Here is a 21,962-nt window from a genome sequence, read left to right as displayed (position 1 = left end):
GTTTTCAAAATCATATTAGACCAGACGGTTAGATTGGAAAAACTGGGTCGGTTTCATTTTACCTTAAAACCGTTTTTTGGCCATAAACTGTTGATTGGGTTATCGAATTGTTGACCCGGATAATGGTTTTTGTTTTTCAAAATTTTTTGATTTTTTTTTCTGTCAGAGCGGGCTGTCCACTTGGACCAGATGGTCAAACCGTTTAACTCAGAACTGGACCCTAAAACAATTCCCTATCTTGTCCGATTTTAAAAACCTTGCCCCAACTTGCACCACTAGTTCTTAAATATAACTAGGGTAACGTTTGGAACCAATGTTGTTTCTTGCATGCTGATGTTGCATCGGTATATGTCGTTTTCTCAGAAAAATGACATTTTTTTTGTTTGGGACCATTGCTGCCACTTAGTCATTTTTAATGCCACATTAACAAACAGTTACCAGCAACGATATAAAAACAAGAAAATGCCCAAAAAGGCATTTCTCAGGCTATGTTTTTCTCAATTTCCAAGATGTCTTGAGAAAATGTCTTTTAAAAAAAACGCCCATCCAAAAAGGCATCATTTTCCCTAGCAATGAATTTCCTATGTGGTGCTGTTTCTTTTTTGAGAAAATGGCATTGGTTGCAAACATATATGCCCTTGGTTTATCTTCGAACATGTCTGGGCATGTGATAAACAACCATAACCTATTTGGGCTCATTCATACTCTGAACAACAATGGAAGAAGATTTGGTCTCTAAAAAGTTTCAAAGCACTTCATTTGAAGTATTTGTCTTAATAGCATTGCAATTAAGTCGTAATTATTTAAACGAGGTATTAGTCACATTGCAATCAAGAAATCATAATCATGTAAACCAGGTATTAGTCACAGTAATCAATATACCCTCTGTGTGGAAATGCTACAGAAAGTATTACTCATTCATGCTCTTCTATCTTGTGACCAGGCCAAAGCTTCTTTTGGCTATAAATTCAGTCTATATTCTAGGAATGCAAACACAACCCCCTCTTTTTCTAAATGGTGGAAGTGGTGATTGAACACTTGAATTTTGCTGATGATTCTGTTACTGAATACTATGTTGTTTTGTTATGGAATTTATGGAAGGCGAGAAATGATTTTATTTTTAATGGAATGTGCAGGTTGGTGAAGTGAAAACAATTTTACTTCAAGAATCAACAAACTTTTTGTGCTCCAATAGGAAAGTTTCTTCGATTGTTTTGAAACCTGGCTGGTGAAAGTTAAAATTGGTGGCAATCACTATAAGTCTCTGGTTTTGGTTTTCTTGATAAACAATGAATTTGGGAATTTTGTGTTTCCGAATTATGGCCCTTGCAAGGTCATCTCTGTTGATTTGTCTAAGTCCTTTGCTATACAAGAATGTTGTTTTCTTTCTAAGACCTTTTAGGACCTATTCATTTTTAATAAGTCATTTGAATAAGGGCACTTACCCAGCGGGAAATAAGCATGGTTTTCAAAACTGGACTGGACCAGGAAAACCGGATTTTTCTCAAAATCATTGATTTTGGTCAGCAAACTACTGACTTGGGCGGTTAATCGTTCGAATAATTGGTTTTGACAAATTTTTATGTTTTTTTTTAATTTTTTTAATTTTTTTGTCAGAATGGACTGACTATTCGGTTTGAATGATTAGACCGTTTAATCTGAGAACCAGACTCCTAACTGATTTATTCTCTGGATCGATTTTAAAAACCTTGAAAATAAGTGCACCATTGTTAGAATGAATAAATTTGTCCTATTATATTTTATAAACTTTTCTTCAAATGGAAAAATTACTTATACACTTGAGAGATGACCTAAAAAAAATAACTCTACTACATGGGTCACAATTTATCTAAAACAGAATACAAAAAAGTTGGTCAACAGAAGCTATTTTCTTGCTGATCAACTTTTCCCCTTCCTATTTCCTGAAAAACAAATAGTCCTTAATATGAATTCTTTTGACTACTCTCCTAATGTCTGGTCTCTCCTGATTTGTTCCCAAAGATGAAATTGAAGCAGCTCATTTGCTAGCCTCAAAGGGTAATGCAGGTAGCCTGTTTGCTGAGGGGGATAATGTTCAATTTCAGCCCCCTAGTTGGTTTTCCTGTCCGTAGTTTTCTGTTTTTCTTTTTCTTTTTTTGGGGGGAGGGGGGTGGGTTGGTTATATCAGATAAGGACAATTTTTGAACCCCAATATCAATAAAAGTAATATATTTAATAGAATTTCAAAAATAAATTAATTTTTTAAAAAATAATAAAAAAAAAGGGTAAAATTGTTTTTCATCTTCTTCTTTAAATTATTCATCAGAGCCACCCACCGCCACCTCTGGCACGTCTCCGACAATCAAAAAAGCATCGCTGATAGTGGAACACCAACAAGTTGTCTTTTTGCTAATATTATGTATCGGATTCCTTTCACCAAGCTGGAATCCGCCTCTTCATAGATCTGATTCTCTTTGTTTCCTCTGTTCAAATCTTCCTTTAACTACCTTTGTCTTTCTGTTGCAGGCTCCAATTGGGGCTCCATCTCTGAAGCTTACTCTGGCTCCTTTTTTTCTGGGTTATAGATTGTCCCATCTGCAATCTGGTTGGGTTGTGAAGAAATGGCAAGGTTCCTGCTTCAAGATCTGTGGTTCATTCTTTTAATCATGGCAACACGTACTTGTTCCACCACCAAGTTACTTAAGTGAATTGGTCAGCAGTCAAATATCGGGGTCAAGGAGTAAACTTATGTCATCATTATAAAAATAAAAAAAAAACACACACACACAAAAAAAAACCAAAAACCCATTTAATGGGTTAATAATTCAACCGCCCGGTCAGACAGGTTATACGTTGTCCCGGACCGGGACCGGTCCATTGACCAGGCTAAATGGCTAATAACGGATTGAAAACACTAGAGGCCTTGGTGAACTGCTTAATCAGAATTTGGGGTTTAAGTACATATTTGGGTGGTATCATGTGTTTCCGGTAGCATAGTGGAAAACCTTCCAATCGTGGAGCTAATTTTTCTGTAGGCTCTTTCTTACGTGGAAACCTTACAATGATGGTCTTGATCCTTCAAGTCTCGACAACGTTTACCACGTGTTAAGTTCTGCCGTATCACCACTCACCAGACCCCACCAAAATGTACAAGCCTGCCAGCCTGGGCCTAGTTGAGTGTCAAAGAAGCTCGAGTAAGAACTTAGAGGCTGAAAGATGGAAAATGGGTACATCTCCAATCGGAACTGCCAAATGGGACAGATATCGAAGCTGGATGACATGATGACACGAGCCTCACAAGCACATCCTGAGGCGCCCGAGTGTGAGGAGCAGATCCCGTCTCTCTCCAATCTCCATGGTTGTTGGTGAGGACTGAGTACTGAGGACAGGATCAGTATTTGAATTGGAATTTGCTCTTCAACGTACCTAACTCCCCTTCTTACCAATTACCAACAAACCCCTTCTCGTCTCTATTTTTCTTTCCCACCAACCCCGCCGTCTCTCTCTCTCTGTTCCTTTCCTTTTTAAACGCAACAAATCAGAGGACGGCGCAGTGCAACCCAATTGATCGCCCGCCATGGCTAGTTCTTCGATTCAGGGTTCCTGCTCTTCCAACATTATTCCCACACCAGCTCGTCGTCATCGAAATCGACCTCTTGGAGTTTCTTCCGATCGGGAACCTTTCAGATCCCTCTCTTTCTCCTCTCATCTCCACAACCTCTCCTTAAAGTATGTTCCCCCCCCCCCCCCCCCCCCCCCCCCACCCCACGCGCGCGCACACACACACACACACACACACACAATTTTGCTTCTCGTTTTGATTACTCTATACTCTTCTTTTCATATTTCTTTTAGAATGAATTTTGCCCTCCAAATCCTTTCATTTGGTAGTTTCCCCTTCTTCGTTTGTCTTTAATTTTCTCCTACCCTCTCTAATTTCTTGTGCTGTTTTAATTAGCATCGATTGACTCAGCAAAACAGTCAAAGTTATACCTTTCTGGAATAAATTTTCTCACTATAGCATGATTTTAGTTTATGTTACGAGGAAATGAGACATGAGTCTTTCAATCAAGTCCAATTTTTATTTTGAAGAAATCCTTGTTGAATTCGTTTGTTTGAGAAGTTTATAAGAAATTCTTTGTGAAGATTTGACGTAAGGTCAAAACACCACTTCATAGGCCACTATGCTGTTGATCCTTCGCCTTAGTACTTTTTATACTTTTTTCTCTTCACTAATCTGCATATGTGGCTGTTTCATGTTCTCTATATTCTCCTCATAGATCCTTGGGGCAAAGGTTGCACGTGCAGCCATTTAAAACGTCTGCTGTGGTAAGAGCAGAGTGCAGCCCTGAGAAAATGCAGATCGACATCTCGTTGAGCCCTAGAGTAAACTCTGTTAAGCCCTCAAAGACAGTGGCTATAACCGACCAAGCAACTGCACTTGCACAAGCTGGGGTACCGGTTATAAGGTTAGCGGCTGGAGAACCTGATTTTGATACCCCGGCTGTAATTGCAGAGGTTGTTAATTAATAACTTACGTCTAGTTTGTTCCTCTTCTCTTTTATATTCCATTTTTATTAATATTACTAGTAGTTTCCACGTAGTTTCTCTATTTTCTCCCACATTATTATTTTTTTTGTTTATTTAAATTTAGGCTGGAATAAATGCAATCCGCGAGGGCTACACAAGGTACACCCCAAATGCAGGTACTTTGGAGCTCCGGAAAGCTATTTGTCATAAGCTTAAAGGTTAGTTCTTGGTGTTGTAAGCATAAAATTTTGCATTGCTCAAACTACTTATCTGCTTTGGATTTTTGATGCTTGTTTTCCATGAAGATTCTAACATATGTTCCCTAATGTTAGAGGAGAATGGACTGACTTATACACCTGATCAGATTTTGGTCAGTAATGGAGCCAAACAGTGTATCCTACAAGCTGTGCTTGCAGTTTGCTCTCCTGGTGATGAGGTGAAGTAGCATATACCTTCATCAACATCTCTCTATTGACAGATATTGTATAATCTCTGGGAAGTCAACTTTGGGCTTTGCGTCTAGAGAAATAACTTTCATGATATGGTCTTCTGTTGTTGGTATATTGCTATGATACATATTACAAGGTCAATTCATTTTCTGTGAGTGGCTATTGCAAATACCAAGTCTTACTTTCTGTCATTTATCAAAAAAAAAAAGTCATACCTTGTGTCAAAAACATGCTTTATTAGATGAAATTTAGTTTATCATATTATATAAACTTTCATGTATATTGACTTATTTCTATTTATGTTTGCTATATATTACATGAACTAAGTTATGTTAGAAATGTATATGATAATTTGTGAAATAAACTGTACAGACTTGCCTGCACTTCAGAAAATTTTCATCTCAGACACTTTGTATCAGGTCTGGAGATTAACATCTTGCTTGCCCTTTACAAGGGCTCCAATGCCTACTATTCTTGTTTTATTGTTTTGCCTCTTTCTACTTTCTGAATTCAGCTCCTAACATAAACTTTGCCAGACTAAATTAATAACTAAACATTTGAGACTAATTAATTCTATCTTCATACTCACCGCTGCTTTTCTGCCAATACTTACCATGGGCAAACGAGGCAGAATTACTGTCTAAATCTCCTATATTTGGTAAAAGTTAATTCCTTGGGATGATTGATAGAAGACAATGGATCTTTATCTAACTAACCAATACTAAACATTGCAATGTCACATGACGTGAGGAATGGGTATGGAGAAAATATCTTAGTAAATAGTAATCTGTACAATGGCCATCGCCCATTGATGTTTCCGGTTGTTTGGGGTCTTGGGATGGATAGACTGGATACAGTGAGGAAAGGGTATAGAGAAAATTTGTTAGTAAATAGTAATCTGTACAATGGCCATCACCCATTGATGTTTCTGGCTGTTTGGGATCTTGCGAGGGATAGACTGGGTACAGACCTAACCTTTGGCATTCTTTTCCACAAAGTGGCCACTCTCAGTAATCTGTAAAATGATGATAGTAATAATAATGCACTTGTATAACCATAGTTTTCAGATTGCTAAGCTAGGAAACCGGGGGGGGGGGGAGGGTGCCTTGTTGCCTAGGCGATGAATTTTTTGAAGTAAAAAACATGTGTCCTAGGGTAGTTTCCTGGGTTCCATAACCATGTTTCCTTAATAATCCATAATTTTCATAAGAAAAGTATACTTTCCATATTTTCCATATTTCTTAATAGAAAATCAACATATTCATGAGAAGAAAAAGAAGAAAGAAAAGAAAATTCACTAAAATATAGAGAGGAAAATGAGTTGATTAGACAAAGTTTTAAGTTCTTCCTTACTTATTTGTTCTGGTTTTGAAGACTTTTTTTTTTTTTTATTGGAAACGGTAACATCTTACACTCTCAACCACTCAGACAAAGAGTGTTGACCACAAACAATTTCAAGTATAACAGTACAGCCCAAAAAAAAGTTTTCCCTAAATGTCCCCTGCTTTGCCAAGCTATCTGCCACATAGTTTGCTGACCTCCTTACCCATTTGAAAATTACTCCAGCTTCCCTTGCCAAGCAGATTATTTCCCTTATTTGCTGTCTAAAATTCCATATACCCGACCTCTTTGTTTGCAATCACCTTATTAACAGTTTAGAGTCCCCTTCCACCTCCAAGTTCTGAAATCTCCATTGCTTGGCAAATCTTAGGCCTTGTAGGAGAGCCAAAATTGCAGCTCTCAAAGAGTCTTCCACTTCTATGGGACCAGAGTATAGTGCCACCATTCTGCCCTCCCCATCCCTGAAGACTCCCCCAGCTCCTGAGGGTCCTGGATTACCCATGGAGCTTCCGTCAAAGTTCAATATTACCCTTTGTTGTGCTGTAGGTGTCCAAGAAGGCTGAAGAATAGGCTATCTGGTTGAAGAGTTTGCCACTGTTGACCAACCCCTTTGTATATCATCCACTGAAAAGTCTTTAAATAAGTCACTAACTTTCAGCCAATGTATGACTTTAATGGCTACACAGTCAATGATTTGTTCTTTTGATCTTTGTGCCCCTTGGAATATTCTATTATTTCTTCCCTCCCATAAAGGCCAAAGAATGGCTACTCTTGTTGCCCTCCACATCACTTTTCCCCTTTTCTTTAGTAGTAGGAAAAAACTTGGGTTGAAAAGACTTGTCACATCCGGGGGAGGGGTCCACCTAGCCAAATAAGGAAGAAAACCAACTCCACACACAAGAAGCAAAGGGAGAAGAAAGTAAAAGATGTGTTACTATCTCACCATATCCCAAACAGAGGCAACAAACATGAGGGGAGAGATAGTAATTCGACCTCCTTTTTTGTAAATTATCTAGAGTATTGATTTTCTGGAGCACCACCTCCCAGCAAAAGGCTCTTATTTTTGGGGGTACAGGATTACACTAGACTTCCTTTGTAGGAAAGGAGCCTCCTAGGTGCGAGGATTGAAGGAGGGCAGAAAAAAAAGGGCATAGGTAAAGGAGCTAGAAGGAGACTTTGACCAAATCCTACTGTCTTAACAAGAGAGGTCCAAGAAAGCAGTATTAAGAAGGGAGATAAGATCATCTACTAGGCCCATTTCAGATTTCCTTAACGCTCTCCTTAATCCTAGATCCCAAGAGTTTTCGTTAACAAGCACTGAAGAAACCACTCTCCCTTTGTTGAGGGACAAGGAATAGATGGGTGGATATCTGTCTTTAAGAGGAGTGTCCCCAAGCCAGACATCCTCCTAGAAGTGTACTTTATTGGTCCAATACAGCATTTAGCAATGTTTGTGTTGATTAAACCCTAACAAATAAGAAAATAATAAAAAAGAAATTAGTATATAAACACACAAAATAAGTATTTAGATGAGGCAAGCCTCCAAGGGTGCCTTGTTGCCTAGGTGTTGCCTTGACAACTATGTGTGTAACCCATTGAATATTGTTAGTATTAATACTTAATAATAGCCATTTGATGAGGCAAGAAACCAAACCACTTTAAAATGGAAAGTGAAATATCAGTAAAAGAATGTATCCATTCCCAAACCATCCACTTAGTAGGGTGTCTGACTACCAAAGAGAATATGTTTTGAAGATCACACTTTTCTAGGTTTGTCTTGACATAGTTTTATTGCTTGTATCTGAGCATCCTTCCCAGTCAAAACCATGATGACAGACCTAGAGACTTAATATGTAAAATTATGAAGAAAACTAGTGCTGCATACATACTTTGTAAAACCTTTTCTTTATTAAATTTAAAGTTTACTATTCTAATGATAAAATTTTGAAACCTAAAATGGTGTATCGCAATAATTTTTTTTTGCTTCAGGTTATAATTCCAGCTCCATTTTGGGTAAGCTATCCGGAAATGGCAAGGCTGGCGGATGCAACACCTGTAATTCTACCGACACAGATATCTGATAAATTTCTTTTAGACCCAAAGCTTCTTGCATCCAAACTCACTGAAAAGTCAAGGCTGCTGATTCTTTGTTCCCCTTCCAATCCAACTGGATCTGTTTATCCGAGAAAACTGCTTGAGGAGATTGCCGATATTGTAGCAAGGCATCCTAGGCTTCTGGTAGGATCATGAATCAATAACCTTAGTAAAAATTGAACACAATTATGCTCTCTATTTATTCATCTAACCTTAATATTTTAACTAATACTCTTTTATTTTTGTCTATCAGGTTTTGTCTGATGAGATATATGAGCATATTATTTATGCACCAGCAACTCACACAAGTTTTGCTTCTTTACCGGGCATGTGGGAGAGAACTTTGACAGTCAATGGTTTTTCCAAGGTAATTTACCTGTGTTATGTATTCATACTTTGTTGTGGCTTCTTACCTTGATTTTGTCATGATTTTGCAGTGACCAATACCCATTGCAAGCTGAGCACTAACTTTTAAAACTTATCTGTATCATTTCTTGCTCTATGCAAAATTTGGTGACCTGAAATTGGATTGAAATGGATAAGATGCCTTTGTGAGTATTAATGATTGAAGATGGACATTTACAGGCCTTTGCGATGACTGGCTGGCGTCTTGGATACCTAGCTGGTCCAAAACACTTTGTTGCAGCATGTGGGAAAATCCAGAGCCAGGTATGCATCTCATTTTGAATGTTCACCTATTATTGTGATTTCACCAACTGTAGTGACCTTGATTACTCAGTGGCTTGTCTAGAGCAGTAATGACATTCTTTAACTGCTCTCTGGAGTATAAGATCTATCGGATTAGTTGCATCAAATGGTGGGTCTGATCCCTTAGCATGTGAGATGCATTCAGGGATCAGGAGGCCCCAGCCATCTGATGGATCCTACTCTGAGTACTTTTTGGCCGGAAAAAATAAAAGAAAATAATAGGTCTTCCAAAATGGATGCGGATGTCCATACCTTTGATTGCATTCTTTGGAGACAGATTTATGGTCAACTTTCCAAATGGTTCTATGGGTTGAACATTGATTTAAAAGGCATGCCTAGGCGCTCAGGCAAGGCACATTTTAAGGTATGCACCTTGCCTAGGCCCCAGGCGCAGCACTTTCAAAAGGTGCACATGCCTGGTGCACCTTGTGAGCATTGTGCTTCAGCCTAGGCATGCACTTTTTTTATTTATTGCGCTTTTTATTCTTTTCCGAACCTACCTTAAGACCCAACATGGATTTGTTTGGGCTTTCCTCGAGGGGGCTTGGTACAAAGGCAGCTTGTAGAATCAAGAATGCAAGATGTTTTACATCATATTAGCTATTTGAAGTAATGCAATCGAGGAAACAAAAAGAAATCGTGGGTTTTACATGCTTGAAAATGTTTTATATGTTTGATTTTATTTTTAAATTTAAAGTTGAATACGCTTTACATGTTATGTTTATGTATTTTAATTTTAGGTAATAGGTTTTTTAAAATATTTATTTTAAAATTTAAGTTTATATTTTTATTATATTATGTTTAATATATATATATTTTTTAATTTTTGCATTTTTTGCATTTTTTGTATTTTGTGCCTTGCTTTGAAAAGGTGTGTGCCTTGCCATGTGCCTTGCACCTTGCGCCTCAGGCGCAAATTGCCCCTTGCATGCTTTTAAAACACTGGGGTTGGATTTGGGCCAATTTTTGCATAGAAGAAACGCACAGGGGACCCAGCCACATATATATCCATCACCTAAAAGGTTAACTAGGGTTCTGCCCTTCCTTAAGTGCAGACATTTTTCATGTATAGTGTTTTCTATGCTTCTCTTAGTCTCTCTCTAGTTTTCACCTAGCTAAAGCCATACTTTCTGCAGAACCTCAGTCAGGTATACTTAGAGGGTGACAAGTCCTGCTTGGTTATTTTGAGTCTTTTCCTGTACAATGCAAAATTTTCCTGGTTTCACTGATTCATGATGTTGTTCCAGTTCACATCTGGTGCTAGCAGTATTTCTCAGAAAGCAGGGGTTGCTGCTTTAGGATTGGGGTATGCCGGAGGGGAGGCAGTCTCTACAATGGTAAAAGCATTCCAGGAGCGGCGGGATTTCTTAGTCAAGAGCTTTAAAGAATTGGAGGGTGTCAAGATTTCAGAGCCCCAGGTAGCAATTTGTATTCTGTCCCTTTTTAGCCATGTATGTAAAAACTTGTCTCTCAGTTGAAAATCCTTTGAATTTGCAGGGTGCTTTCTACCTGTTCCTTGATTTCAGTTCCTACTATGGAGCAGAGGTTGAGGGGTTTGGTCTCATCAAGGGTTCTGATTCCCTCTGTCGATATCTGCTGGATAAAGCACAGGTATTGGTTGTATTGTTATTTGATAATGATAAATGACCACAACAATAATTTTTTTTGGTATTGAACCACTCGCCTTTTTGCCCCCATGGGGGCCGTATTTCAATTTTTCTTGGCATCAGTGTTTTTCATATTGAGATTCCTTCCTAGTTGTTCATCAGGCTTCGGAATATATGCCTGAACCAATGTCTTGAGTTATTTAGGAATTGGTTGGTGGCTGATTTCACAGGTTGCACTCGTCCCTGGAGATGCATTTGGAGATGACAACTGCATCCGTATCTCCTATGCGGCATCCCTTTCCACACTGCAAGCAGCCATGGAGCGAATCAAGGGAGCAATGGCTTTACTCAAGCGTCCTGTTCCTGCTTGATTGGAAAAATTCCTTTGATGGAATTGTTTTCACTATTGATGTCTTTGTATCAAGTCTATGCACTATGTACTAATTATGATTGGAATGAGATAATTGTAAGGGCGTATGTATTAATCTCTCTGTATTAGTCTAAGAGTTAAAAAATGTCTCTTCTATTTTTTCTTCCTCTTCCAATTTTGGGATGTTTATAACGAATGCTCACAGCCTCACAATCGTTACAAAGCCACAAGCTCAAGATGCTAGATGTGTATCCCAAGTTTAAAGATTCACATCTCTTGTGCATTTACCTGAATACCCCTTGTCAGGCAATATTAACAGTGAGTGAGTTCCTTGGCTCCCCGCTCCCATGAAAGATCCCGAGTTCTGATAAGAAAGCCAAATGAAGCCTTTTTGGCAGGACTGGAGTGCATGTACAAATTCATGTTGCATCCTTTGAAAGTTAACACTCGCGAGTGGATGTGGAATCGATTCCTGCATGGAAGAAGTATTTTTTTTGTTGCTTCACATGTACCAGGAGCAGCCCTCACTAAAAGCGGCCGGGAAACCAAATGGGCCAAGTAATTAAGCTGGAATCTTGTTTTAAACCAAATGCCTCTCTTTTTGTTTGCTGTCGCTATTCCTCGCTAACTGCAGTTGGTTTCGGTTTTCCTCTCGCACAATACATCTCCGAGAAGCTAAGCTAAGGACGCCTTCCTGCGATCAAACTCTTAACTTGAACTGCAAGACAATCTAACTCAAGAAGAATATCCACCGATGCTGCTTTCCATTTCTGCGTCCTCGTCTCCTTGACCATTTTATAAGTAACCTCATGATGACGACAACAGGGGTGGGAAAGAAATGGCGGTTCCTAATTCCAGCGGTGAAGGTGCGGCAGAGATTGTGTTCTTCGACTTAGAAACGACAGTGCCCGGCAGAGCTGGACAACGGTTCTGGGTGCTAGAGTTCGGAGCAATTGTGGTCTGCCCACGGAAGCTCATTGAACTGGAAAGCTATTGTACTCTGATAAGACCCGGAGACCTCTCTGCGGTTGCACTGAGGTCAGGGCGAAGTGACGGGATTACCCGCCAAGTGGTGGCGACTGCACCCACGTTCGAGGACGTCGCCGATAAGATATTTGGTATCTTGAATGGTAGAATATGGGCAGGACATAACATCCAGAGATTCGACTGTGCCCGTATCAAGGAGGCTTTCGCTGACATTGGACGCCCTGCTCCCGTGCCCGTTGGTGTGATGGATTCCTTGGGAGTCCTGACTCAGAAATTCGGCCGGAGAGCTGGTAACATGAAGGTAGGTCTGACGTCTAATTAACCACATACATGCTTAATTGCTTATCAGTATCTGACATGAGAAAATGGTTAACGACGATGGGCCTAAAACCCAATTGAATGTTGCACTTTGGTCCTATTTTTAGAATGAAAATGTGGGCGAAGTGGAAGCAAAGAACGAACGACTGTAGTGTAATGTTTATTCCCCTTAGCTAGTCAGTAGCCATGCACAAGATTCAAAATATTTATGGCTGTTCAAGTTTTTTCGCTTTGTTTCATTAATACCCATAAATATAGGCTTAAATTAATAAGTGTCGAGCTTGACTTCTTCATCTCTTCTTTAGATGGCGACATTGGCTTCGTACTTTGGGCTTGGACAGCAAAAGCACAGGTAATATGGATGCACATTTACAACTTTGACATATATAGGAAGCAAACAAAACTATTACTGTGGGACTTCTCCTTAAATTCTAACTGCGGCAACTGCCTGGCAGGAGCCTCGAAGATGTCCGGATGAACCTGGAGGTCCTCAAGCACTGTGCAACTGTTTTGTTTCTGGTAAATATATTATATATGGACAATTTTACTTTCTGCTTTTTTTTTGGGTCTGTTTTAAATTTCCTTGTAAAGTAACTTGGAACAAGGTAACTCCATTAATCTTAATCTCACCGACCGGTTTGTTTAGGAGTCAAGCCTCCCAAATGTGTTGGCTGGTAATTCCCAGGGCTCCCCAACTGTAACAACAAGGAGCAGAAGCAACGGAAGGTTGTCATATGGGGAAGAAACGAGCAGAAGATCTCCTCCTACTTCTATTGGGCACCACAGAGCAGTTCCTTACGTAACTGGAAGATTTGGAAAGGTCCGTATTCTTCTTCTTCAATAAGCAATGGTTCTTCATAGCTAAAATACTATTCAGTTAACAATTAATGCTTAAAGTTGAATTCCTGATGAAATAACAGATGACGGACAGAGTAATAAAGGATCTCCCATGCAAGGCCTACGAGAAATCACCACTTAGTAACTTCCTCAAGCATTCTCATTCTGTACTAAGATGAACAAGGAAGAGGCTTCAAGTTTTCATCCCCTTCCATTGTTAGCAATACAACAGTAGTCAAATCGGAGAGGAAAATGAAAATTGCAGAAATACCTTGTGTCATCTCTGGTGAGCGTCTCTCTCAAATTGGAAGTGGACATCGGCTTCTTTCAATATAATGCAGACCAAAGACTCGTGCTAAGATTTCCTCTCACTCTCTATAGAGCTTGGTGCTCCGTGCTGAACCAGAGTCACGAATTCATGAAATGTGAATATGTGATTCTAATCCTAGATGTTTCCTTTGTATATTTTCATTCATTTACCCTACAATTGTGTTCTGTATTGAGAAATGAAATCGTTATTTATTATTGATAAACACACATGGGATAGCTCCCCTTTTAATAAGTTGCACCCGAGGGTATGTCATCCCATGATTGACAATAATGCCCCATTAGATTTTTGGTAAGTTACTTATCTGCGTAAATATAATTATTTGGGTAATTTTTAACACTTACCCAAGTAAGTGCATTTATGCATATTCTTTTATTTCTTAGGTAAATAAGACAATGACCATTTTAACCATAAAATCCATTATTAAGGGACATTTTTGTCCCAAAGTGTTGACAGTGGGAAATTTATTTATCCACTTTTTTCTGGTCCCACAAATATGAAAAAAGACCATAAGATTCAGTGAAAACCAAAATCTTATTGACCAACTTTTCCCCCTCAAAATCTAAAAAAAGAATGCCCCCCAAAAGTTATGAGATATTCCTCATGTGCGACTGGTGATGGGTTCTCCTATTAAAAAAGAATTCCAACATGATCTGTGTCACCTGTGAGGTGGTGTGAAGAGCATTCTATGAGGAGCAAATCTGAATCGTCATATCTCATCACCATAAGACAGGTGTGGGATCCATCGTGTATGAACGTGCCGATACGGATCATGTTGGAACGGATCTGAAGGAATTTTGGTTGAGAGGAAGGAGTTCCGAACTCGTATGATAGGATCATGTGGCCAGCATTTTATGGTCTCTGTATCTACTTCACCTTTAAATCCCACTAATATGATTATGACAGTCAGCAGTTCAAAGTTGAAATTTGCATCTTCAAATATGGTAGGAGGAGCAAGTGGGCCTAGACATTTTCAGGGCTCCAAGTGATCTTTTCACATGAAACTGTTGTGTCACTCATCTAAAGGCTGTTCATAACAAGACTCAAATTGATCAAATCGACCAATCCAGTTCGATCCAATCCGAGTTGGCCGGTTTTTCTTCATCATTGGTCGATTTTGGGTTGCAAAAAAATATAAACCGATGGTTTGGTTTGGTTTCAGTTTTCAAACCGACCCAAACCGACTTAGATATATAATATTATATATATATACAACTTTATTTCAGAAATATACATATTATATATAAAATTTCTGATATATAAAATATCGGTTTTAATCCATCAAATCATTTTTAATTTCCAGGCTTCCGGCCTTTGCTTTCTTAAACTTGAATCTTTTATCGTTCACACCGAGAGAATCATTCACAAAACCGATCACGTCGGCTTTACTTAATACTGGGTCGGTTTCGATTTCATTTCTAGGTAAACCGACCAGGTCGGGTTGATTGGAAAAATGCCAGTAAACCAACCCAACCCAACCCGTGAAAAACCCTAATATAGAGGAGCCTTTGGGATGTCCATGTGATCCAAAACTAATTACAGTTATTTCTATTTCTTTCGTTTACCACTATTATATGCTTTCCTAGCTTTCTTTAGTTTTTTATAAAGAAAACATTATCAAAGGAAAAATTATAAAGAAAACATTATCAAAGGAAAAATTATAAAGAAAACATTATCAAAGGAAAAAGGAGAAATAGTTTGTCATTACAGACAAAGTCAATATGATTATATATATATATATATATATATAATTCCAAACTTTATTCTAACAGTTGGATTGGCCACTTTAAGATTTTATTAAAATAACCCAAATAATTGAAAGAAAATAGGAGAGGATGTAGACCGCTTTGCCCCAAACCTAGATACAAGAGATTTCTCTCTCTATCTCTGATCCCAACCAATATTAATAAAAAAACAGAAAAAAAAATAATCAATACAAAGTGTTGAAAGATTGTAGTATGCAAAAGAGTGATCAGACCTACAAGGGGGAATGGATTCAGGTTCAAAAATTAATATGATACTAATTAGAAATTTGGTGTAACTAAAAATAAAATCAATGGGCAAGAGGGGTGCAAAAAAGAAGAAAACTCAAGAACTTTTAGGGCTTGGATGAGAGAAGTTGGGCTTCCGTCATCGGGTTGGTCTGGGGCCCAGGATATTGTTTTCTCCATTCCTCACTCCCTTTGGCCTTTGCCCCCTCTTCCCATGGAAGCCTTATCCGCTATGTTTTTTTCTTAACCTGGCGTGGATCAACTGTCGTTGATGTTGGATCAATTTTTAAGTGGATAAGTAATTTTCCTACTTAGGGGAAGGCGCTAATATTTGGATGGGACAAAATTGACACTTTTAATAATGATTTTTTATGATAAAAATGGTCATTGCCTTATTTACCTAGGAAATGAAAGAACATTTAACTGGATAAATGCATTTACTTGGGTAAGACCCTATTTGATGATTAAGTACTTGTTAGTATTTCTTAGAAGTACTTATTTTAACAACCGCTTAAGGTTGTTTGGTAACCCACTTTTCACTTCACTTATTATGTTTTTAAGCACTTATTGGGGTGGGGATGTTTGGTAAACTACTTTCCCTATAAGTGCTTATATTGACACAAATGACAATTTTAACCATCACTTTACTCATATATATATACATATTTTAATTGAGAGTCCACGTGGACCCCACTTCAAGGTCAGTACTGTTTCTGCCATCGATGGCCCGGTACCCCAGTCCCTGACGTTGTTGGTACACCCTTCTGCCAGCTGGTACACCGACCGTCGACTGGTACATCGACCGTCGACGTTGTGTTGGTGGAGAGATAGAGACAAGGAGAAAGAGGGAGAGAAAAATGAGAGAATGAGAGTGGGGGTATTTTAAGTATTACAAGAAAATATTAGGGGCTGGTTCGTCCCATTTTTTGGAGAAGTAATTCTTTAAAAAGTACTGAAAAAAAACTAACTTGAAATCACTTTTTTAAATAAGTGCTTCTTTAAAAACAAGTACTTCTTACCCTCTTTTTTACCTAACACCCATAAATATTTAAAAATCACTTAATGTGCGATCCCATGTCTTAAAAGTACTTGTTTAAATGAGTACTTCTTTTAAGTGTTCTCAAACACTACCTAAGTAACTTTCCAAAAAGGGAACAGGACCTAAAAAATCCCACAAATTGAGACAAAACAGAACACCCAACAAAAGAACATTGGGTGGTATTATATTTCAACTTAATTATATGACAAATGTGATTATCCATACAATTACCACCAAATACATAACACATATATAAATTAAGCTTTACATACACAATCACACACAAATTACAATGCAGATACTCCTTGCATACATACATACACACAAACCACCAAATACATAACTATTTGGAGCGCTCCAAATAATTAAGGATTGGCCATCTTAGAGGTAACGCATGCATCCACGGCTTCGACGGTGGTGAGGAAGATCGATGTTGCTCCAATTTTGTTCACAAAGTTGGCCGACTTTAGTTTGTGAATCACGTACCACCATGGGTTGGTAATTGCTAACTGCATTTATTATAATGGTTGTGGGTTGTAGTAATTATACTATATGAACATCATCTATCATAAATTACAAGGTTGCGACGTGAATTAAGTACCTGTATACCCAGCGAAACCAACCTGTTGTGAAGCTCTTCTAATGCAAGGATTCCCGATGTATCGATATTCATCAAGTCTGTCACCACATATAACCCAAATCTGGCCACTCAGAAATATATTGAATTCTGATTTTATTCATTTTGTAATAAACCGAAATGGGTATCTGACGATATATATAGATTATAGGCAGAACTTACCAGACAAATCAAGGATTAATACTTGAGTCCTCGATTTGGCCTTTTTATCTTCTTCTTCTCCTTGCCCTTCCTTATTCACCCACAACATTATTCTGATACAAGCACAAGTAACAGAATGGTGTAAAACTGTAATTAAATAAATTTTCTTCTCTCTCTCATACACACACAACACAAACAGACAGAGAATGAATTTTACCTTTCTTTGATGGAATTGGCATTGACAAAACAAAGGAAGGCAGAATGAATGCGGATTATCAAGATGCCTGAAGTCTTGACAGCCATAGGATACTGATTGGTACTGCAGAAAACATCAGTTCCAGGAAGCTTTCCGAGAACCTCCGTGCCTGGTCTAATGGCATTCAGTAAGATCCTCCCAATGGATATGGTTACCTGCAGTGTCCCTACCATGATCAACCCACAATCTTAAAAAAATGCTCATCTATAAGATACGGATAGAATTTTGACTCTCTGATTGGTATTGGAAGAAATCTATGCCAACAAGAGGTTGGCTGGGCGTTACTTCAATCCGGAAAATAAAGAAAATCAACTAAAATTAACCCTCAACCTCAAGTAATCTTAAATCCCAGTTGCCACCGAATTGGACGTTGACAGGGTAGCCTGCCTTTGTCTACTGGTATATCCACTTACAGTACTTTTGCCTACATTAAAAATAAAAGAACACAATCATCCATATATGCTGCATCAGGTCCTACCATTGCAGGTGGATGTTTTGGGGGGAATCATTGACCCCACCCACAAAGATCAATATGAGGTTCATATTGTTTTATTTGTTAATGGGAATTGAAGAAAATGATACCGCAGCAAGAAGACCGATCTCCACTGATACGAACAACACTCCAAAGAAAGCTCCAATGCAAGCAAGGAAGTCTAGTTTGTCGATCTTCCAGATATTGTAAGCTTCATTGAAGTCGATGAGTCCAGGAAGCGCGGACAAAATAATTGAAGCAAGGATGGCAGTAGGGGTGTAATATAAGAGCCTAGTAAACAGTTGCAGTGATAGAAATACTGTGGCTGCCATGATGATATTTGACACCCCTGTTTCACAGCCCGCGCTGAAATTAACAGCAGTGCGCGAGAATGAACCTGCAGTATTTATATCAAACGGTTGGTACTCGGTGTCCAGTGGTTATCCCATCTGATTAGTTATACTATTGTTGAACACTCATCACCTGTTGCTACATAGCATGAAGTCAAGGAGCCTGCAATGTTCATGAAGCCCATGGCAGCCATTTCCTTGTTCCCATCAAGATGGTACCCTCTAATGGATGCAAATGATCTCCCAATAGCAATGCCTTCCTAAAAGTAATTGTTACAAAAAAAGTTACAGCATAGAGCTTTTCCTTTCTTTTGAACTACAAGAAAGCATGCAATTTAATATAGGAGAATTTGTAATCAGTGCAGGAGTAATATAAAATAGACCCTCTTTGGCTTTGATAATTAGAATTCTAGTCCAACTGTCCAATTCCAGTTATTAGAATAGAGAAGCCTGGTAACTGGATCACAAACTACCTAATTACCTTATTTCTACTTTGGGAGCAGAAATATTGATATACCATCTTACTTTCCATTGTCCTTACTTCATGGGGCCACCCAAATCACTAATGCTGTGTTTGGTTTGACAGAAAATAAGAGAGATGAGGGCAAGCATTCTTTACTGGAGTACAGGACCATGATTAAAAAGCACCCACCGCGAGAGCTACAATTGCAGAAATCAACCCAGTTTTGGCAGCTGCTCCGACATTTGGGCCATTGAGCTGTAAGTGCTTAGCTGAACTTGGACTGATGCCTCCTTTTATGTGTTTTAGTATCTTGATTCCATGCTTATCTGCTCTCGTCAGAAAGACTATAAGAGTGGATAATATAACAGAGAGGAGAAGAGCAATAGATGGTAACCAGAAGAGTTTCTTGTTCTTTTTGCCCTGTAAACATAGAAGGATTTTCATATTAATTTCAATAAAAACATCATGGACAGCAAAGGTAAATGATGAAGGTACTTAGGAGGAAAGATGCTGCTTACCAGGAATCTGGCCATTAGGATGAAAATCAGGAATGAACACCCAAGCGCAGCGTTGAGGGGGTACCACTGGTATAAAAGAAGCAGATGAAAGTTGACATCGGATGATGTATCTTAGATGTCATAAAAGAAAACAGTATTAATATCTCCTTACTGGATGATGGATAGATCGCCACACAGCTTCTGCAACGGAGATGACATCAGTTTTGTCTGTGAAATGATTGATTCCTAGTAGTCCCTTCAACTGTTGCAGACCTATGACAATTGCAGCACCTCCCATGAACCCAACAGAGGCAGCATGTGAGAGGAAATCCACAAGGAAACCCAACCTACAGAATCCCAAACAAAGTAATTTGTTTCCTGAGTAAAACATGGTGGCAGAACTATATATCAAGACATAACACTTGATCAAGAATACCACCTGAACAATCCAAACACTGCTTGAAAGACACCAGCAAAGAAAGTTGAAGTGAAAACAAGGTCTCTATAAGCAATGGGATCAGACACGGGGTCTACTAGTTTCGGAATCATGGATGAAATTAGCAAGGAAACCACTGCCACAGGTCCAATGGCTATCTCTCTTGAACTCCCCATAAGAGCATAAATAAGAGGCGGGAGAACACTTGTATCTGAAAAGAAAAGGCCCAAATCACATACTCATATTAAACCCATGGTGAAGCTCCTAATCTGCAGATTTGTAGACAAACCTCATGCTTAAACTAAATTAGCTCTGTTAAGATGCCTTCGTAAATTGAATTGAAAGAAAGAAATTAAAACATCGTTAACTTAGAACAAGCTACTTACAGAGCCCATACTGAGGATCAAGCCTTGCTAAATTAGCATATCCAATACTCTGCAAGAAATTGGGAATCATAGTATTGATGAAACAGTAACACAAAATAGAGCAGTAGTAGCAAAACACCGGACAGAATTCTGTTATCAAGTTTGTGTACCTGTGGAATGCTGAGGCTTGCTAGAGTTAAACCTGCCATCAAATCATTCCTGAACTTAGTTGCCTTGTAATTCCGAACCCATTCAAGGATTGGAAATAGGCCCTGCAAGAGTGACACAGCGTATCTGGATCCAAGTTTCTGACTGAATGAAGAAGATGACTTGTTTCCACGAGGAAAAACATTCTTCTTAATTGTGCCCACGAGCTCATGGCCTAAACCTGGTGGGTCAGGAGCGTTCAGCACCCAATGAGTCCTAACAGCTCGACTGTTGTTCTCAATGTCAAGCTGCTCTTGGAAATCACAAGCATCCTTGTCCATAGAGCACATGGATTTTTGAAGTGTTTGGGGGAACTTTGAGAGCTACGATATGCCGTCCTACCAGAGATGCTGAAGAAAATTTAAGGTTCTATTTGTGTAGACAGCGCATTTAATGGCTCTGCAAGTAGTGAAAATGATATATGGATTCAATGGTTAACATTGAAGGCTAGAGACCAAGTTTTCTCAGCTGCAGAGCCATAGAAGAGATGTGAGAATAGTTGAATACATGAAACACCGGAGACTTAGGCTCTGAGTTGAGATAGGGTGTTGGAGAATGGTGCATATATATTTATAATATTGATCGGCAGCCCATGCATTGTCCATTAGTATTGAATATTTCCCAAGCAGTTTTAGCAACAACTCTATTGAAGAAGAAAAATTAAAATTGTGATTGTGGTAAGACAATGTTAGATAGTGGAAAGTGGCCCACTGGACATGTTGACACAAAACTCAATATTTTAACAGGTGTCTTAGAAGTTTATTTGAATATGGAGAACCTATGATGCTGGAAAGACATGATATTGATCAATCAACCCCCCGCCCCCCTTTTGGTGAATTTTGATGAAAATCACTCGATTGCTATTAAGTTTTTCTGGTATCATATTTAAATCCTTGAGTTACTTTTAAGGGTAGGTAGGGGTATTTATGGGACATGAGTTACAAAATTTATTGAGTGCTAACTCAATGTGTCTAATTGGTAAAGACTTGCTTTGGATGTAGCAATTTTTTATGATGATGGTATTTTTAAGACTATTTTTTTTTTAATTTTTTATATTTATATGTATAAAAATTATTCTTATTTATTATACTTATTATTTTCTACAACTTTTTATAAATTTTAATTTTTTTATCTTTTTTTTTTTTAATTTTTATTATTTAATTATGGCATTAAGTGTTGATACATTTGTCCCAAAAGGATGAAATGTTGGTCAGCCACCAAGAAAACAATTTGATTTCCATTATCAATAAAAACAATTATTGTTGATCATATTTTTTTAATATTATTAGTATAAAATATTAGAGATATACCTAATTTTTCTATATTTTTAAGATTTTTTATTTATCTATTTTAAAAAATTTATTATTATATATGACATCATGGGTATATAGATGGTTGAATTGCTTAACGTCTACTTCAATAGAGGAATGGTTCCATTTTTGGGTCTATTTCAAAAAAAAATATGAATTTAATATTGTTAAAAGTATTGAATATAGATCTAATTAGTGGAATTTATTGATGAGGTAAAAATACATTAAAGGTAAGACTATTAATGAAAGT

At 38.2% G+C, this 21,962-nt stretch overlaps 3 protein-coding genes across 3 annotated transcripts; 2 read left to right on the top strand and 1 right to left on the bottom strand.

Moving 5' to 3' along the window:
- The first annotated feature begins 3,258 nt into the window (after positions 1-3,258).
- On the top strand, positions 3,259-11,253 carry LOC148851369 (bifunctional aspartate aminotransferase and glutamate/aspartate-prephenate aminotransferase-like). Its single transcript, XM_088944062.1, has 10 exons — positions 3,259-3,708; positions 4,260-4,497; positions 4,634-4,727; positions 4,842-4,945; positions 8,289-8,537; positions 8,647-8,760; positions 8,979-9,062; positions 10,349-10,519; positions 10,599-10,712; positions 10,939-11,253. Exons 1-10 carry the CDS (start codon positions 3,557-3,559, stop codon positions 11,077-11,079), a joined length of 1,461 nt encoding a protein of 486 aa, XP_088800188.1. The 5' UTR covers positions 3,259-3,556; the 3' UTR covers positions 11,080-11,253.
- Positions 11,254-11,786: 533 nt separating this feature from the next.
- Positions 11,787-13,778, top strand: LOC148851368 (protein NEN4-like). Its single transcript, XM_088944064.1, has 5 exons — positions 11,787-12,366; positions 12,689-12,735; positions 12,839-12,902; positions 13,030-13,203; positions 13,304-13,778. The coding sequence occupies exons 1-5, from the start codon at positions 11,917-11,919 to the stop codon at positions 13,397-13,399; spliced, it is 831 nt and encodes a 276-aa protein (XP_088800190.1). The 5' UTR covers positions 11,787-11,916; the 3' UTR covers positions 13,400-13,778.
- Positions 13,779-16,717: 2,939 nt separating this feature from the next.
- Positions 16,718-21,008, bottom strand: LOC148851367 (low affinity sulfate transporter 3-like). The gene is made up of 12 exons (XM_088943097.1): positions 20,366-21,008; positions 20,217-20,265; positions 19,834-20,041; positions 19,567-19,741; positions 19,416-19,481; positions 19,087-19,317; positions 18,568-18,694; positions 18,195-18,481; positions 17,574-17,767; positions 17,378-17,469; positions 17,180-17,256; positions 16,718-17,087 (listed from the first exon to the last, which is right to left on the bottom strand). The coding sequence occupies exons 1-12, from the start codon at positions 20,690-20,692 to the stop codon at positions 16,944-16,946; spliced, it is 1,977 nt and encodes a 658-aa protein (XP_088799223.1). The 5' UTR covers positions 20,693-21,008; the 3' UTR covers positions 16,718-16,943.
- Positions 21,009-21,962: the final 954 nt, after the last annotated feature.

The sequence above is a fragment of the Nelumbo lutea genome, chromosome 5, assembly GCF_056320005.1.
Source record: "Nelumbo lutea isolate HS-2025 chromosome 5, American lotus-T2T, whole genome shotgun sequence".
Taxonomy (NCBI): Eukaryota; Viridiplantae; Streptophyta; class Magnoliopsida; order Proteales; family Nelumbonaceae; genus Nelumbo; species Nelumbo lutea.
Note: the sequence above shows the minus strand (reverse complement) of the source record. Positions and strands in the feature narration are given on the sequence as shown.

Bases quoted from the DNA above. Each gene is read 5' to 3' on its own strand.
- LOC148851368 (XM_088944064.1), top strand. From the start codon at position 11,917: ATGGCGGTTCCTAATTCCAGCGGTGAAGGTGCGGCAGAGATTGTGTTC. The intron at 12,367-12,688 runs GTAGGTCTGACG...TCTCTTCTTTAG, and splicing joins GGAGAGCTGGTAACATGAAG to ATGGCGACATTGGCTTCGTA. The intron at 12,736-12,838 runs GTAATATGGATG...ACTGCCTGGCAG, and splicing joins CTTGGACAGCAAAAGCACAG to GAGCCTCGAAGATGTCCGGA.
- LOC148851369 (XM_088944062.1), top strand. From the start codon at position 3,557: ATGGCTAGTTCTTCGATTCAGGGTTCCTGCTCTTCCAACATTATTCCC. The intron at 3,709-4,259 runs GTATGTTCCCCC...TTCTCCTCATAG, and splicing joins CTCCACAACCTCTCCTTAAA to ATCCTTGGGGCAAAGGTTGC. The intron at 10,520-10,598 runs GTAGCAATTTGT...TTGAATTTGCAG, and splicing joins TCAAGATTTCAGAGCCCCAG to GGTGCTTTCTACCTGTTCCT.
- LOC148851367 (XM_088943097.1), bottom strand. From the start codon at position 20,692: ATGTGCTCTATGGACAAGGATGCTTGTGATTTCCAAGAGCAGCTTGAC. The intron at 20,042-20,216 runs GTAAGTAGCTTG...TTTTCTTTTCAG, and splicing joins TGATCCTCAGTATGGGCTCT to ATACAAGTGTTCTCCCGCCT. The intron at 17,088-17,179 runs GTACTTAATTCA...TAATAAATGCAG, and splicing joins TGGTTTCGCTGGGTATACAG to TTAGCAATTACCAACCCATG.